General features: G+C 41.8%; 1 protein-coding gene across 1 annotated transcript in view; it reads left to right on the top strand.

The window, feature by feature from the left end:
* The window catches only part of RPGRIP1L (RPGRIP1 like), a 161938-nt gene that overhangs the window by 56533 nt on the left and 87053 nt on the right, over positions 1-18352 (top strand). Inside the window, exon 9 of the mRNA XM_069738570.1 lies at positions 8350-8423. Coding sequence (XP_069594671.1) covers positions 8350-8423 — 74 coding nt within the window. The remainder of the gene's footprint in view (positions 1-8349; positions 8424-18352) is intronic.

Raw genomic sequence — 18352 nt, 5'->3', positions numbered from 1 at the left:
GGTGGGGGAGTGGTTGGACTAGGAGGCATGAGACACCTAGTCCTGTAGAGAAAATCACTGTGTAAAAAAATAAAGCACTGATTGTATTAACAGCAAAACAGCCCAGTAAGTGACACACCACTGGAATCAGGGTCTCATGCTGCTCCCAGATTACATAGCAAAGTCCTGCTGGCAAATTCCCTTTATCTTGTGGACATATCATAATGTCATAGAATATACAGTGGGTACGGAAAGTATTCAGACCTCTTTACATTTTTCACCCTTTGTTTCATTGCAGCCATTTGGTAAAATCAAAAAACTTCATTGTTTTTCTCATTAATGTACACTCTGCACCCCATCTTGACTGAAAAAAAACTGAAATGTAGTAATTTTTGCTAATTTATTAAAAAAGGAAAACTGAAATATCACATGGTCATAAGTATTCAGACCCTTTGCTCAGTATTGAGTAGAAGCCCCTTTTGAGCTAGTACAGCCATGAGTCTTCTTGGGAATGATGCAACAAGTTTTTCACCCCTGGATTTGGGGATCCTCTGTCATTCTTCCTTGCAGATCCTCTCCAGTTCCGTCAGGTTGGATGGTGAATGTTGGTGGACAGCCATTTTCAGGTCTCTCCAGAGATACTCAATTGGGTTTAGGTCAGGACTCTGGCTGGGCCAGTCAAGAATGGTCACAGAGTTGTTCTGAAGCCGCTCCTTTGTTATTTTACCTGTGTGCTTAGGGTCATTGCCTTGTTGGAAGGTGAACCTTCAGCCAAGTCTGAGGTCCAGAGCACTCTGGAAGAGGTTTTCATCCAGGATATCTCTGTACTTGGCCGCATTCATGTTTCCTTCAATGACAACCAGTCGTCCTGTCCCTGCAGCTGAAAAACACCCCCATAGCATGATGCTGCCACCACCATGTTTTACTGTTGGGATTGTATTGGGCAGGTGATGAGCAGTGCCTGGTTTTCTCCACACATACCACTTAGAATTATCACCAAGAATGTCTATCTTCGTCTCATCAGACCAGAGAATCTTATTTCTCATAGTCTGGGAGAACTTAATGTGTTTTTTAGCAAACTCTATGTGGGCTTTCATATGTCTTGCACTGAGGAGAGGCTTCCGTTGGGCCACTCTGCCATAAAGACCTGACTGGTGGAGGGCTGCAGTGATAGTTGACTTTGTGGAATTTTCTCCCATCTCCCTCCTGCATCTGTGGAGCTCAGCCACAGTGATCTTGGGGTTCATCTTTACCTCTCTCACCAAGGCTCTTCTCCCACGATTGCTCAGTTTGGCTGGTTGACCAGGTCTAGGAAGACTTCTGGTGGTCCAAACTTCTTCCATTTAAAGATTATGGAGGACACTGTGCTCTTAGGAACCTTGAGTACTGCAGAAATTCTGCTGCAACCTTGGCCAGATCTGTGCCTTGTCACAATTCTGTCTCTGAGCTCCTTGGCCAGTTCCTTTAGCCTCATGATTCTCATTTTGTCTGACATGCACTGTGAGCTGTGAGGTCTTATATAAACAGGTGTGTGCCTTTCCAAATCAAGTCCTATCAGTTTAATTAAACACAGCTGGACTCCAATGAAGGAGTAGAACCATCTCAAGGAGGATCACAAGGAAATGGACAGCATGTGACTTAAATATGAGTGTCTGTGCAAAGGGTCTGAATACTTATGACCATGTGATATTTGTTTGTTTTTTTATCAAATTGGCAAACATTTCTACATTTGTTTTTTTTCTGTCAAGATGGGATGCAGAGTGTACATTAACCTCTTAATCGCATTGGACATACTATCCCGTCAAGATGACCTGGGACTTAATTCCCAGGGACGGGATAGTACGTCATAGCGATCGGCCGCGCTCACGGGGGGGAGCGCGGCCGATCGCGGCCAGGTATCAGCTGACTGTCGCAGCTGACATCCGGCACTATGTGCCTAGAGCGGTCACGCACCACCCCCGGCACATTAACCCCCTTTCACACTGCGATCAAACATGATCGCAGCTGTTGTGAATTCTGTGGCAGAGCTCCCTCCTGTGGTCACAAGTGGTACTTCGGCTGATTCTCTCTGGGAGCTTCCGTTTGTGGAGGAAACTGGTACTGCTGCTTCTGAGTTTCCTCCCTCAGGTGATCTGGTGAGGTCGTTAGGTGCTTCTCTACTTAACCCCACCTAATACTTTGATTCATGCTTCCTGTCAATGTTCCAGTGTTGGACTTGTGTTTCTCTGGATCATTCCTGTGGCCTGCTGCTCTGCATAGCTAAGTGCTTCTTTGCTATTTGTTGCTATTTTTTCTGTCCAGCTTGTCTATTTGTTTTGCTGGAAGCTCTGGGACGCAAAGGGTGTACCTCCGTGCCGTTAGTTCGGTACGGAGGGTCTTTTTGCCCCCTTTGCGTGGTTTTCTTTAGGGTTTTGTGTAGACCGCAAAGTTATCTTTCCTATCCTCGTTCTGTCTAGAATATCGGGCCTCACTTTGCTGAATCTATTTCATCCCTACGTTTGTCTTTTCATCTTACTCACAGTCATTATATGTGGGGGGCTGCCTTTTCCTTTGGGGTATTTCTCTGAGGCAAGGTAGGCTTATTTTTTCTATCTTCAGGCTAGTTAGTTTCTCAGGCTGTGCCGAGTTGCATAGGTAGCGTTAGGCGCAATCCACGGCTGCCTCTAGTTGTGTTTGGAGAGGATCAGGGATTGCGGTCTGCAGAGTTCCCACGTCTCAGAGCTCGTTCTATTATTTTGGGTTATTGTCAGATCACTGTATGTGCTCTGACCTCCATGTCCATTGTGATACTGAATTGCCTTTCATAACACGCAGCGTTCCAGGGGCATAGGGAAGCATCGCGCAGGGAGAGGGCTCCCTGCGGGCTTCCCTGAGACCCTCGGGTCCTGCAGGAAGGTGGCTTACAAGCGCCTGCTCAGTGCAGGCGCCGGGAAGCCTCCCTGCTGTGCCTGAGTGATCGCTGATCTGACACAGTGCACTGCAAAGTGTCTGATCAGCGATCTGTCACTTTACTGTGATGTTCCACACACCCCCGCCACCGCTCCGGGGCAAAGTAACAAAGTTAAAAAAAAAAATATTTACATGTGTAAAAAAAAAAAAAAACTAAATAAATGAAAAAAATATATACCGTATTTTCCGGCGTATGAGACGACTGGGCGTATAAGACGACCCCCCAACTTTTCCAGTTAAAATATAAAATCTTCTTAAAAGTCGGGGGTGGTCTTATACGCTGTATGTCGTCTTATAGGGCCGGTGACTAATGTGTCTTTTTGGGGGGGAGTGGTCCCGATGACGGAGGGGGCGTCTCACAGGAAAGTGTGAGTGGAGTATGCCCCATTACCTCACATTGTAGCTGCAGCCAGCGTCAGCGTGGGGTGCTGGGGAGCGGCGGCGGCTGCTCCTCTTTGTGCCGCGTGGGTGCTGTGGGGCGGCGCTTCCTCTTCGTACAGCGTCGGGGCTCTGTGCTGTGGGGCGGCAGCGGCGGCGTATCTTCCCGCACAGTCAGTCGGGGCTCCTCCGGCATCTCCTGAAAGCCCGGAGGCGCCGGGAGCTCCATTGTTGCGATGCGGTGGCCTCCGGGAAAATGGCCGCTGGGGGCGGCGCATGCTCAGATTCAGATCTCATCTCCCGAGATCTCGGGACGAGATCTGAATCTGAGCATGCGCCACCCCCAGCGGCCATTTTCCCAGAGGCCAGCGCATCGCAGCAATGGAGCTGCCGGCACCTCCGGGCTTTCAGGAGATGCGGGAGGAGCCCCGACTGACTCTGTGGGAAGATACGCCGCCGCTGCCGCCCCACAGCACAGAGCCCCTGTACGAAGAGGAGCCGCCGCCCCACAGCACCCACGCGGCACAAAGAGGAGCAGCCGCCGCCGCTCCCCAGCACCCCACGCTGACGCTGGCTGCAGCTACAATGTGAGGTAATGGGGCATACTCCACTCACACTTTCCTGTGAGACGCCCCCTCCGTCATCGGGACCACTCCCCCCCCCCACCCACCATATACACCCGGCGTACAAGACGATACCCGGCGTATAAGACGACCCCCAACTTTTAAGAAGTTTTTCAGGGGTTAAAAAGTCGTCTTATACGACGGAAAATACGGTATTTATATTGTTGCCATAAATACATTTCTTTATCTAAATAAAAAAAACACTATAAAGTACACATACTTAGTATCGCCGCGTCCGTAACGACCCGACCTATAAAAATGTCCCACTAGTTAACCCCTTCAGTGAACACCGAAAAAAAAAAAAACTAGGCTAAAAACAATGCTTTATTATCATACCGCCGAACAAAAAGTGGAATAGCACGCGATCAAAAAGACAGATATAAATAACCATGGTGCCACTGAAAATGTCATCTTATCCCGCAAAAAACGAGCCGCCACACAGCGTCATCAGCGAAAAAATAAAAAAGTTATAGTCCTCAGAATAAAGTGATGCAAAAATTATTTTTCTATAAAATAGTTTTTATCGTATAAAAGCGCCAAAACATAAAAAAATATAAATGAGATATCGCTGTAATCGTACTGACCCGAAGAATAAAACTGCTTTATCCATTTTGCCAAACGCGGAATGGTATAAATGCCCAAACCCCCCCCCCCCCCAAAAAAAAAAAAAAAAGAAATTCATGAATAGCTGTGTTTTGGTCATACTGCCTCACAAAAATTGGAGTAAAAAGCGATAAAAACCCAAAAATGTTACCAATAAAAACGTCAACTCGTCCCGCAAAAAACAAGACCTCACATGACTCTGTGGACCAAAATATGGAAAAATTATAGCTCTCAAAATGTGGTAACGAAAAAAAATATTTTTTGCAATAAAAAGCGTCTTTTAGTGTGTGACGGCTGCCAGTCATAAAAAACCGCAAAAAAGCCGCTATAAAAGTAAATCAAACCCCCCTTCATCACCCCCTTAGTTAGGGAAAGTTAAAAAAAAATAAAAAAAAGTGTTTATTTCCATTTTCCCATTAGGGGTATGGCTAGGGTTAGGGCTAGGGTTAGGGGTTTGGATTACATTTACAGTTGGGATTAGGGTTAGGGGTGTGTCAGGGTTAGGGGTGTGGTTAGGGTTATGGTTGGGATTAGTGTTAGGGGTGTGTTGGAGTTGGGGTTAGGGCTAGGGTTACAGTTGGGATTAGGGTTAGGGGTGTGTTTGGATTAGGGTTTCAGTTAGAATTGGGGGGTTTCCACTGTTTAGGCACATCAGGGGCTCTCCAAACACAACATGGCGTCCGATCTCAATTCCAACCAATTCTGCGTTGAAAAAGTAAAACAGTGCTACTTCCCTTCCGAGCTCTCCCGTGCGCCCAAACATGGGTTTACCCCAACATATGGGGTATCAGCGTGCTCAGGACAAATTGGACGACAACTTCTGGGGTCCAATTTCTCTTGTTACCCTTGGAAAAATAAAAATTTGGAGGGCTAAAAAAACATTTTTGTAGGAAAAAATTATTTTTTTATTTTCAGGGCTCTGCGTTATAAACTGTAGTGAAATACTTGGGGGTTCAAAGTTCTCACAACACATCTAGATAAGTTGCTTGGTGGGTCTAGGTTCCAATATGGAGTCACTTGTGGGGGGTTTCTACTGTTTAGGTATATCAGGGGCTCTGCAAATGCAATGTGATGCCTGCAGACCAATCCATCTAAGTCTGCATTACAATTGGTGCTCCTTCCCTTCTGAGCTCTGCCATGCGCCCAAACGGTGGTTCTCCCCCACATATGTATCAGTTTACTCAGGACAAATTGCACAACAACTACTGGGGTCCAATTTCTCCTGTTACCCTTGCAAAAATACAAAATTGGGGGCTAAAAAAGAATTTTTGTGAAAAAAAAAAAAAGAATTTTTATTTTCACGGCTCTGCGTCATACACTGTAGTGAAACAATTGGGAGTTCAAAGCTCTCACAACACATCTAGATAAGATCCATAGGGGGTCTACTTTCCAAAATGGTGTCACTTGTGGGGGGTTTCAATGTTTAGGCACATCAGTGGCTCTCCAAATGCAACATGGCGTCCCATCTTAATTCCAGCCAATTTTGCATTGAAAAGTCAAATGGCGCTCCTTCCCTTCTGAGCTCTGCCATGCACTCAAACAGTGGTTTACCCCCACATATGGGGTATCAGCACACTCAGGACCAATTGCACAACAACGTTTGAGGTACAATTTCTTCTGGTACCCTTGAGAAAATAAAAAATTGGGGGAAAAAAGTTCATTTTTTTGTGAAAAATATATTTTATTTTTACGGCTCTACATTATAAACTTCTGTGAAGCACTTGGTGGGTCAAAGTGCTCACCACACATCCAGATAAGTTCCTTAGGGGGTCTACTTTCCAAAATGGTGTCACTTGTGGGGGGTTTCAATGTTTAGGCACATCAGGGGCTCCCAACGCAACATGGCGTCCCATCTCAATTCCAGCCAATTTTGCATTGAAAAGTCAAATGGCGCTCCTTCCCTTCCGAGCTCTCCCATGCGCCCAAACAGTGGTTTACCCCCACATATGGGGTATCGGGGTATTCAGGACAAATGGTACAACTTTTGGAGTCCATTTTCTCCTGTTACCCTTGGTAAAATAAAACAAATTGGAGCTGAAGTAATTTTTTTGTGAAAAAAAAATTAAATGTTCATTTTTTTTTTAAAACATTCCAAAAATTCCTGTGAAGCACCTCAAGGGTTAATAAACTTCTTAAATGGGATTTTGAGCACCTTGAGGGGTGCAGTTTTTAGAATGGTGTCACACTTGGTTATTTTCTATCCTATAGACTCCTCAAAATGACTTCAAATGAGATGTGGTCCCTAAAAAAAAAAATGATGTTGCAAAAATGAGAAATTGCTGGTCAACGTTTAACCCTTATAACTCCCTAACGTTAATGTTACTTATTAAGTATTTTGTGTGACATATCTCTGTGATTTAAGGGCATAAAAATTCAAAGATGGAAAATTGTGAAATTTTCAAAATTTTCGCCAAATTTCTTTTTTTTTTTTCACAAATAAACGCAGGTAATATCAAAGAAATTTTATCACTATCATGAAGTACAATATGTCACGAATAAACAATGTCAGAATCAGCGGGATCCATTGAAGCGTTCCCGAGTTATAACCTCATAAAGGGACAGTGGTCAGAATTGTAAAAATTGGCCCGGTCGTTAACGTGCAAACCACCCTTGGGGGTAATGGGGTTAATGAGAAAAAAAATGAACTTTTTTTGAATTTACCAAATGGATGCAATGAAACAGAGTGAAAAAGTTAAAGGGGTCTGAATACTTTCCGTACCCACTGTAATATTGGCATATGATCTTTAAATGATCTTTTCAAATAAAGGTACGGTGTGACCTAATTCTGTCCCGCGTTATACATTTTTCTACATTTTGTTCTTTTTTTTTTTCTCTTTTATTAATGCTGATTTTTTTTTTTCACTTAGCGAGGTTTAGTTACAGCACATTTCTAGAGCTAGACAAGGAAATCGGGATTATGCATGCCATATCCATTTAATAATTCAGCCACTCGGCATCTCAGTGCGTGTCACAGTTCAGCGGAATGAAATCATATAAAAGAAGACATCTTTGTTCTGTCTAGAAGCTAAGCCGCGCTTTTTTTTTTCTTCTTTTTCTTCTCTGCCAGTGGTTCTCTTTGGCACGTTTTAAAGAGCTTGTAATTGAAATTTTTGCATTAAAACAGATGAGTTGATTCAAGTGTGGCAGAGGTTTTACCATTCTCGTCTCCTGTCAACACTGTCATTAGACGGGTTTTTTTTTTTTTTTTAGTTTATTTTTTCTGCTCCTATTCATCCCTTTTCTACAGGAAGCGATTTACCACGTGCTTTCACAAAATTCGTATGTATGAACGTCAATTAATAAGGTGGATGGTATCTGTGCCATGCTGATGCTAATGTAAAATGTGAATTATTTACTAAACCATGTCTTTTTCTGCTTATTTTCTGTATTATTAATTATTTTAATACCTAACTAGGAGCATAGACAGACCTATATGATTTAGTCAGTAAACAGCGCCACTCTTTTCCATAGTCTGCGTCTGGTATTGCAACTCAGAGGCATCAACAAGCAACATAAGAAAGCGTGCCGGGCACAAAAGGAATAAAAAATATACCTTTTATTAAATAGGAGTGGAAAAACATGTAAGTAACCAGTGCAATAGATAAAAAATCAGGTTCAGCCGGCAAGGATTATGTTAAACCCCTTTAAAGGGAACCTGTCGTTTGACTCATGCTGTCCAAACCAACCAGAGCAGCTGCCTTTCAGAGAACACTGGCCGGGGACCATAGGGAGAGATGGGACTAGTCCGGTCCACCCCCCTGGCTGGTTTTTCCCCACCACACTCCAGGTGATTGATAAGTCTTTTTTTCTACTTTAGCTACTTGATCGAATCGGTGACTTGGAGAAGGAACGAGATCTCTTAAAGGAAAACTCCGACAAACTTTTTAACAGGTATGAAACTTAATATAAATTGTATATACGTCCAATGCTACATGTTCCTCTGAAATGCTTAAAAATGACCTATGACCTGAAAACCTTAAAGGGAACCTGTAGGCATCATGTTATAGAACAAGGAGAGTTGGGGAACCTGTCTCCATAAAAATCAGTCCAGTCTGTAGGCATCATGTTATAGAGCAAGGGGAGTTGGGGAACCTGTCTCCATAAAAATCAGTCCTGTCTGCAGGCATTATGTTATAGAGCAAGGAGAGTTGGGGAACCTGTCTCCATAAAAATCAGTCCAGTCTACAGGCATCATGTTATAGAACAAGGGGAGTTGGGGAACCTGTATCCATAAAAATCAGTCCAGTCTGCAGGCATTATGTTATAGAGCAAGGAGAGTTGGGGAACCTGTCTCCATAAAAATCAGTCCAGTCTACAGGCATCATGTTATAGAACAAGGGGAGTTGGGGAACCTGTATCCATAAAAATCAGTCCAGTCTGCAGGCATTATGTTATAGAGCAAGGAGAGTTGGGGAACCTGTCTCCATAAAAATCAGTCCAGTCTACAGGCATCATGTTATAGAACAAGGGGAGTTGGGGAACCTGTCTCCATAGAAATCAGTCCAGTCTACAGGCATCATGTTATAGAACAATGGGAGTTGGGGAACCTGTCTCCATAAAAATCAGTCCAGTCTGCAGGCATTATGTTATAGAGCAAGGAAAGTTGGGGAACCTGTCTCCATAAAAATCAGTCCTGTCTGCAGGCATTATGTTATAGAGCAAGGAGAGTTGGGGAACCTGTCTCCATAAAAATCAGTCCAGTCTACAGGCATCATGTTATAGAACAAGGGGAGTTGGGGAACCTGTATCCATAAAAATCAGTCCAGTCTGCAGGCATTATGTTATAGAGCAAGGAAAGTTGGGGAACCTGTCTCCATAAAAATCAGTCCTGTCTGCAGGCATAATGTTATAGAGCAAGGAGAGTTGGGGAACCTGTCTCCATAAAAATCAGTCCTGTCTGCAGGCATCATGTTATAGAGCAAGGGGAGCTGGGGAACCTGTCTCCACAAAAATCAGTCCTGTCTGCAGGCATCATGTTATAGAGCAAGGAGAGTTGGGGAACCTGTCTCCATAAAAATCTGTCCAGTCTGCAGGCATCATGTTATAGAGCAAGAAGAGTTGCGGAACCTGTCTCCATAAAAAATCAGTCCTGTCTGCAGGCATCATGTTATAGAGCAAGGGGAGTTGGGGAACCTGTCTCCATAAAAATCAGTCCAGTCTGCAGGCATCATGCTATAGAGCAAGGGAAGTTGGGGAAACTCTCCATAAAAATCAGTCCTGTCTGCAGGCATCATGTTGTAGAGCAAGGAGAGTTGGAGAACCTGTCTCCATAAAAATCAGTCCAGTCTGCAGGCATCATGTTATATAGGGAAGGAGAGTTGGGGAACCTGTCTCCATAAAAATTAGTCCTGTCTGCAGGCATCATGTTATAGGGCAAGGGGAGTTGGGGAACCTGTCTCCATAAAAATCAGTCCAGTCTGCTGGCATCATGTTATATAGGGAAGGAGAGTTGGAGAACCTGTCTCCATAAAAATCAGTCCTGTCTGCAGGCATCATGTTATATAGCAAGGAGAGTTGGAGAACCTGTCTCCATAAAAATCAGTCCAGTCTGCAGGCATCATGTTATAGACCAGAGAGAGTCGAGTACATTGATATATAGTTTTGTTAGAAAAGATTCATTATAGTTTGTGTTTTAATCATTTAAATTTCTGCTCTTTCTGACATTTTTGGTCCAGTGGGCGGTCCTATCAGCTTTCTTTGTAGAAGTGTGCATTCAGAGATAGCTGTCAATCACTGATAGGACCGCCCCGACTTAAAGTCACAGAGAGCTCAGAGGTTTAAATGAATAAGTTCTACTGAATCTTTTCTCACAAAGCTATATATCAATCTACTCTGCTCAGTCTGGTCTATTATTGTGTGTGAAATTTGGATTGACTTTCATGGTGACAGGTTACCCAATATATATTTAAAAAATCTAAACTGCTGTGCAATTTAGTCCTAATAATTCTGGTCCTTTAAGAAAGAAGGACAGTGAAATCAGGGTTCTTTGATATCTCACTATTTAACAGCTGTGTGAGACTTCCTGCTTCTCAGCTGTGAGATACCACTGTGTGGGTTAAGACTGGAAGTGTGCAGCATGTAAGTACAGCGGAGATGTTGTTAGCGGCATACAGAAGGGAGGTGTGATATCTTCATTCTGAATGAATTAGGAAAGATGTAAGATGGATTTCTGTGTGCAGTAGAGCAGCAGAAGACTAGAAACAGTAATCACAGCTTCACTTTAGTGTGCAGTGGCTGTGTTGTCTGCCTTTGTTACACTATGTAGTCAGAGAGTCAGATTAACTCTTGGTAGTTATCTGATTTCTTCTTTTACAGAATAACCCTTTACAAGCAGCTATGTCCTCCGCTTTCTGATTAATCCTTTAGAAGCATCCGTATCTTCTTCCTTTATATCGGCTGCATTATACACAGGGACCTCATCATATTACATAGATGATATGTAATATTCAGTTTGATCTAAAGTTTAGGTTCCTGGATGTAGACAATGTAAATTTTTTGTATCATTTACTTTTTGCTGATTTACTTTTGGTGAATTTATGAGAAAATAGGTGAATCAATTCTCCCATTGTATTTTATAAAGCAACAAGTTAACAAAGCAGGCCAAACCCTGCTAGATCTGGGCACGAGTCTGCACTTTACCATTCAGATGATGTATATAGAGTCTGCTCCCCCTCTAACAGTTGAGCATCACAGAGAGCAGGATATCACCAGGTTTTGCGCTAACCCTAGTAAAGTGAATCTGTCAGCAGGTGTTTGTGATTTCATCTAATAGCAGAATAACGAGAGCCAGATTCTAACGATGTGTCACTTATTAGGCTGTGTGCTGTAGTTTCAATACAATCAGTGTTTTATCAGCAGTAGGTTATCTCTGCTTGACAAGGTCTCACGTGCAGACAAGTCAGGCTATTCTGTTTAACCCCGCCCCCATCACTGATAGGCAGATTGCTGACAAATCACACAGGAAACTACCAATCAGGGGTGTGGGCGGGTTTATATAGTGTTGAAGCTTCTGACAACTGCTACATTTACAACAGAGAAAATAGGGATTCTATCAAAACTGCACCAAGCAGCCCAGTAAGTAACACATCGCTGGAATCGGGGTTTCTGTCCCTGCATCATGCTGTTCTCATAATAAATTTAAAAAAAAATTAAATTAGCACTGATTCCCTTTGTGTTTGATGATAGTATTATAAGTTAATCTACTTTTACTTTTTTATGTTTTTCTGATAACCGATAGGTCGTCTTTAGTATAAATTCAGCACCCTAAAACTGCGCACGGTAAGTAGCTGTCCGATGACAGCTATTCGTGTTTTACCTCCCATACACATGCCTGAGGTCCGAATTGGGGGAGAAGAATAAGCTCCTGCCACTAAGATCTGCCATCTTCACCTCTAAACCCCCGCCAGTATAAAAAATGGGGTCTCCTTCATTATTTTTTTCTTCTGCGCCACAGTTTTCCCCAGTGATTCCTTCTCCGAGAAAAGGAGAATTTATCAAAGAGTTAACTAGTTGGTAAACTCACAGTATTAAGATTTAGGCATCTGACCATAAAGTGCTGCAAATCTTATTAAATCATTATTCTTTATTAGGTGGCATATCTCTTTTGTGTTGTAAATCATTTTGAAAATTGCATTTTCTGCTTGAGCTGAGCCCGTCCTGAATTAATTTTCTTCTTATTGGAGGTAGTTTTTTTCGATTAGGTAAAAGGAACAGAGGGATTTCCAAACCTCCAGACGAGCTTTGGGTATTCCTTCTTTTTTTTTTTTTTTTCTCAGCTGGGTTTCTCCGCACAGTTAGGTTTTTTTATTCATTAATCCTAGTTGTCGGAGGCAAATGGTGCATTGTAAAGTATGTACTTCTCGAGTCATTTCTGCTCAGGCAGACATTGTAGACCGGATAAAAATACTTTTTAATTAACCTACCGCCTCAATGTGCGGAATATGAAATGGACTCTGTAATCCTAGCGGCATGCCCTGGGGAAAATACGCCGCTGGTGAGGTTTGGGCGAGTGCAAAGACTTCTGTAGTGTGCGTATGTATGTATGTGTATATATGTATGTGTGTATATATGTGTGTATGTATATTATATATGTATATGTGTGTTTGTATATGTATGTGTGTATGTATATTATATATATATATATATATGTGTGTTTGTATGTATGTATGTGTATATATGTATGTGTGTATATATGTGTGTATGTATATTATATATGTATATGTGTGTTTGTATATGTATGTGTGTATGTATATTATATATATATATATATGTGTGTTTGTATGTCTGTATGTGTGCATGTATATATATGTAGGTGTGTCTGTATGTATGTATATATGTGTGTATGTATGTGTATATGTATGTATATATGAATGTATGTGTATATATGTATGTGTGTATATATGTGTGTATGTATAATATATATATATATATATATATATATGCGTGTGTGTATATGTATGTATGTGTGTATGTATATATGTATGTGTGTCTGTATGTATGTATATGTGTGTATGTATGTGTATATGTATGTGTGCATGTATATATGTATTTGTGTGTATGTATATGTGTATGTATGTATAATGTGTGTGTGTATATATATATATATATATATTTATATATATATGTACTGTATGTGTGTATGTATATACCGTATATACTCGAGTATAAGCCGACCCCCTAATTTTGCCACAAAAAACTGGAAAAACTTATTGACTCAAGTATAAGCCTAGGGTAGGAAATGCAGCAGCTACCGGTGAATTTCAAAAATAAAAATAGATGCTCATTATTGCCCCATAGATGCTCCTTATAAAGCTGTGCCCTATATGCTCTGCACCGTTCATTATGGCCACATAGATGCTCATTATAAAGCTGTGCCCCATATATACTGCTCTGCACCGTTCATTATGGCCCCATAGATTATCCATATACAGTCATGGCCAAAAGTATTCACACCCCTGCAATTCTGTCAGATAATACTCAGTTTCTTCCTGAAAATGATTGCAAACACAAATTCTTTGGTATTATTATCTTCATTTAATTTGTCTTAAATGAAAAAACACAAAAGAGAATGAAGCAAAAAGCAAAACATTGATCATTTCACACAAAACTCCAAAAATGTGCCAGACAAAAGTATTGGCACCCTCAGCCTAATATTTGGTTGCACAACCTTTAGCCAAAATAACTGCGACCAACCGCTTCCGGTAACCATCAATGAGTTTCTTACAATGCTCTGCTGGAATTTTAGACCATTCTTCTTTGGCAAACTGCTCCAGGTCCCTGATATTTGAAGGGTGCCTTCTCCAAACTGCCATTTTTAGATCTCTCCACAGATGTTCTATGGGATTCAGGTCTGGACTCATTGCTGGCCACCTTAGAAGTCTCCAGTGCTTTCTCTCAAACCATTTTCGAGTGCTTTTTGAAGTGTGTTTTGGGTCATTGTCCTGCTGGAAGATCCATGACCTCTGAGGGAGACCCAGCTTTCTCACACTGGGCCCTACATTATGCTGCAAAATTTGTTGGTAGTCTTCAGACTTCATAATGCCATGCACACGGTCAAGCAGTCCAGTGCCAGAGGCAGCAAAACAACCCCAAAACATCAGGGAACCTCCGCCATGTTTGACTGTAGGGACCGTGTTCTTTTCTTTGAATGCCTTTTTTTCTCCTGTAAACTCTATGTTGATGCCTTTGCCCAAAAAGCTCTACTTTTGTCTCATCTGACCAGAGAACATTCTTCCAAAATGTTTTAGGCTTTTTCAGGTAAGTTTTGGCAAACTCCAGCCTGGCTTTTTTATGTCTCGGTGTAAGAAGTGGGGTCTTCCTGGGTCTCCTACCATGCAGTCCCTTTTCATTCAGATGCTGAAGGATAGTACGGGTTGACACTGTTGTACCCTCGGACTGCAGGGCAGCTTGAACTTGTTTGGATGTTAGTCGAGGTTCTTTATCCAACATCCGCACAATCTTGCATTGAAATCTCTTGTCAATTTTTCTTTTCCGTCCACATCTAGGGAGGTTAGCCACAGTGCCATGGGCTTTACACTTCTTGATGACACTGCGCACGGTAGACACAGGAACATTCAGGTCTTTGGAGATGGACTTGTAGCCTTGAGATTGCTCATGCTTCCTCACAATTTGGTTTCTCAAGTCCTCAGACAGTTCTTTGGTCTTCTTTCTTTTCTCCATGCTCAATGTGGTACACACAAGGACACAGGACAGAGGTTGAGTCAACTTTAATCCCTGTCAACTGGCTGCAAGTGTGATTTAGTTATTGCCAACACCTGTTAGGTGCCACAGGTAAGTTACAGGTGCTGTTAATTACACAAATTAGAGAAGCATCACATGATTTTTCGAAGGGTGCCAATACTTTTGTCCACCCCCTTTTTATGTTTGGTGTGGAATTACATCCAATTTGGCTTTAGGACAATTCTTTTTGTGTTTTTTTCATTTAAGACAAATTAAATGAAGATAATAATAACAAAGAATTTGTGTTTGCAATCATTTTCAGGAAGAAACTGAGTATTATCTGACAGAATTGCAGGGGTGTTAATACTTTTGGCCATGACTGTATAGCTGTGCCATATACAATGCTCTGCACCGTTCATTATGGCCCCATAGATGCTCATTATAAAGCTGTGCCCCATATATAATGCTCTGCACCGTTCATTATGGCCACATAGATGCTCCTTATAAAGCTGTGCCCCATATATAATGCTCTGCACCGTTCATTATGGCCACATAGATGCTCCTTATAAAGCTGTGCCCCATATATAATTCTCTGCACCGTTCATTGTGCCCCATAGATGCTCCTTATAAATCTGTTCCCTATATAACGCTGCTGCTGCTGCAATTAAAAAAAAAAAAACACATACTCACCTTTCTTGCTTGCAGCTCCCAGCGTCCGGTCCCGGCGTCTCTCCGCACTGACTGATCAGGCAGAGGGCGCCGCGCACATTATATGCGTCATCGCGCCCTCTGACCTGAACAGTCAGAGCGGAGAGACGCCGGGAAGATGGAGCGGCGGCTGGAACGCGGACAGGTGAATATTACATACTTACCTTCTCCCAGCGTCCGGCTCCTTCCCCCGGACAGCTGGTTTCCGGGTGCCGCAGCCTCTTCCTCTATCAGCGGTCACCGTTACCGCTGATTAGAGAAATGAATATGCGGCTCCACCCCTATGGGAGAGGAATCGATATTCATAAGTTTAATGAGCGGTCCCACGTGACCACTGTATAGGGAAGAGCTGCGGCACCCGAAGACAGTGTGACGGGCAGGGGGAGCGTCAGGATCGCCGGGACTAGGTAAGTATGCCTCAGCGCCCTCTCCCCCTCACCCGCCAACCCTGCCACAGACAGTGACTCGAGTATAAGCCGAGAGGGGCACTTTCAGCCCAAAAATTTGGGCTGAAAATCTCGGTTTATACTCGAGTATATACGGTATGTGTATGTACTGCATGTATGTGTGATATGTATGTGTATATGTATGTGTGTGTGTATGTATGTGTATATGTATGTATGTATGTGTGTGTATGTATGTGTATATGTATGTATGTGTTTGTATGTATGTGTATATGTATGTGTGTATGCATATATGCATTTGTGTGTATGGATGTGTGTATATGTGTGTATGTATGTATAATGTGTGTGTGTGTATATATATATATATATATATATATATATATATATATATATATATATATATATATATATATATATATATACACTATAAAAAAAATATATATATATATATATATATATATAAAAATCAGCAAATGAAGGCAGCACTCCAAATCCTCATGCAGGTGAAAATGTGACTTTTATTGAACCCACATCTCTGTGCGACGTTTCGGCTCACACTGAGCCTTTTTCAAGCCAGAGGCTTGAAAAAGGCTCAGTGTGAGCCGAAACGTCGCACAGAGATGTGGGTTCAATAAAAGTCACATTTTCACCTGCATGAGGATTTGGAGTGCTGCCTTCATTTGCTGATTCTTGTATTTATGTGGGCAGATGAGTGGACCATTCTGCCCAGGAGGCCAGGCACCCACCGGTGAGCATTGTGCTGTTCCAATTTTTACGTTTTATATATATATATATATATATATATATATATATATATATATATATATATATATATATATATATATATATATATATAGTACAGACCAAAAGTTTGGACACACCTTCTTATTTAAAGATTTCTCTGTATTTTCATGACTATGAAAATTGTGCATTCACACTGAAGGCATCAAAACTATGAATTAACACATGTGGAATTATATACTTAACAAAAAAGTGTGAGACAACTGAAATTATATCTTATATTCTCGGTTCTTCAAAGTACCCACCTTTTGCTTTGATGACTTCTTTGCACACTCTTGGCATTCTCTTTTTATGTGATTATGTCTGTCTTGTAGTTGTGATGCCTTTTTCCTGGTGATTTTAGTAAACCGGAAGCAAATGGCTATAAGGATGACGATTGTGTTTGACATTGTTTTATTTTTCTATGTGTTTGTTTTCAATATTTGCTGGGCCAAATGTTTTACATATTTTGTCATGGGTAGTCAAATTTTGCCAATTTTTTTTTTTATTTGTTTTTCGGTTAAAACATGGCAAAGCCAAATTGATCAGCAGATGTCATGGAGCTTATTATTCTGAGAGTGAAGTCAGGCAAAAGCCAAAAGGAGGTAGTTATGGAATTCAACAGCTCTCAGAGTCAAGTATCACGTATAATGAAGAAAGAAAAAGAAGCTTATGGAACAGTTGACAAACCTAGAAGTGGATGATCTCGGAAAACTTCCTCCAAAGTTGATCACACTGTTAAAAAAAAGTCAGTATCTGATGTCCATAAAAGTGCTGTACAGATTTCACACGAAATGAATGAAGTATATGGGGGTCAAAGTGAGTCTCCAAACTGTGGGGGGACGGCTAAGAGAAGTAGGGTTGAATTCACGAGTTCCAGCCAAGAAGCAAAGAACCGGAAGGTCTCATTTGAGTTTGCCAAAGAACACAGCAAATGGAAAGACTCAGCTTGGTCTACGGTGTTGTGGTTGGATGAATCCAAGTTCAATCTGTTTGGTAGTGATGGGAAGCATTATATCTACCGCCCAGTTGGAAAATGTTATGATGTAAGGTACCAAACACCTACAGTGAAACATGGTGGTGGCAATGTCATGGTTTGGGGCTGCTTTTCTGTATCGGTCATTGGCCCTCTGCATAGAATTGATGGAAGTATGAATGCTGCCATGTACAAGGATATACTGGAGAATGTAATGCTGCCACATGGTAAAGCCAAAGTAAGCACACATTTAGTAAAAAATTGGTTTTCAAAGAAAAATGTTTGCTTGTTGCAATGGGCAAGCCAATCACCTGATTTACACCCTATAGAGTACCTTTGGGATGAGTTATGGCAACGAGTTGGGGCCCGTACCCATAGCAATAAAGATGAATTGTTTGCAGGTTCACAAATGGAATGGAGCAAGATCACTCAGGATGTCTTCAATACCCGAGTGGCTTCAATCCCTCAGGATGTCTTCAATACCCGAGTGACTTCATTGCCCCACCGGTGTGGTGCCGTAATTAAAGCAAGAGGCTATGCTACAAAATGCTAAGTAATGGCATTGTAAGCAATGGATTACTCTCTATGTTGTGAGCAATAAATAGTAGATGCAAAACTTTTGGCAGTCAGTTTTCTTTAATTAAATGACCATACCTATATTCTAAAGCATTTTAGTTAAAATTAAGGTCTTGTATGCTGACAACTTCATGCACTTTCAATTCATCACCAGGAAAATGGCATCACAACAACCAAACAGAATTAATGACACTTTA

This window comes from Ranitomeya imitator, chromosome 9, assembly GCF_032444005.1.
Source record: "Ranitomeya imitator isolate aRanImi1 chromosome 9, aRanImi1.pri, whole genome shotgun sequence".
NCBI lineage: Eukaryota > Metazoa > Chordata > Amphibia > Anura > Dendrobatidae > Ranitomeya > Ranitomeya imitator.
Note: the sequence above shows the minus strand (reverse complement) of the source record. Positions and strands in the feature narration are given on the sequence as shown.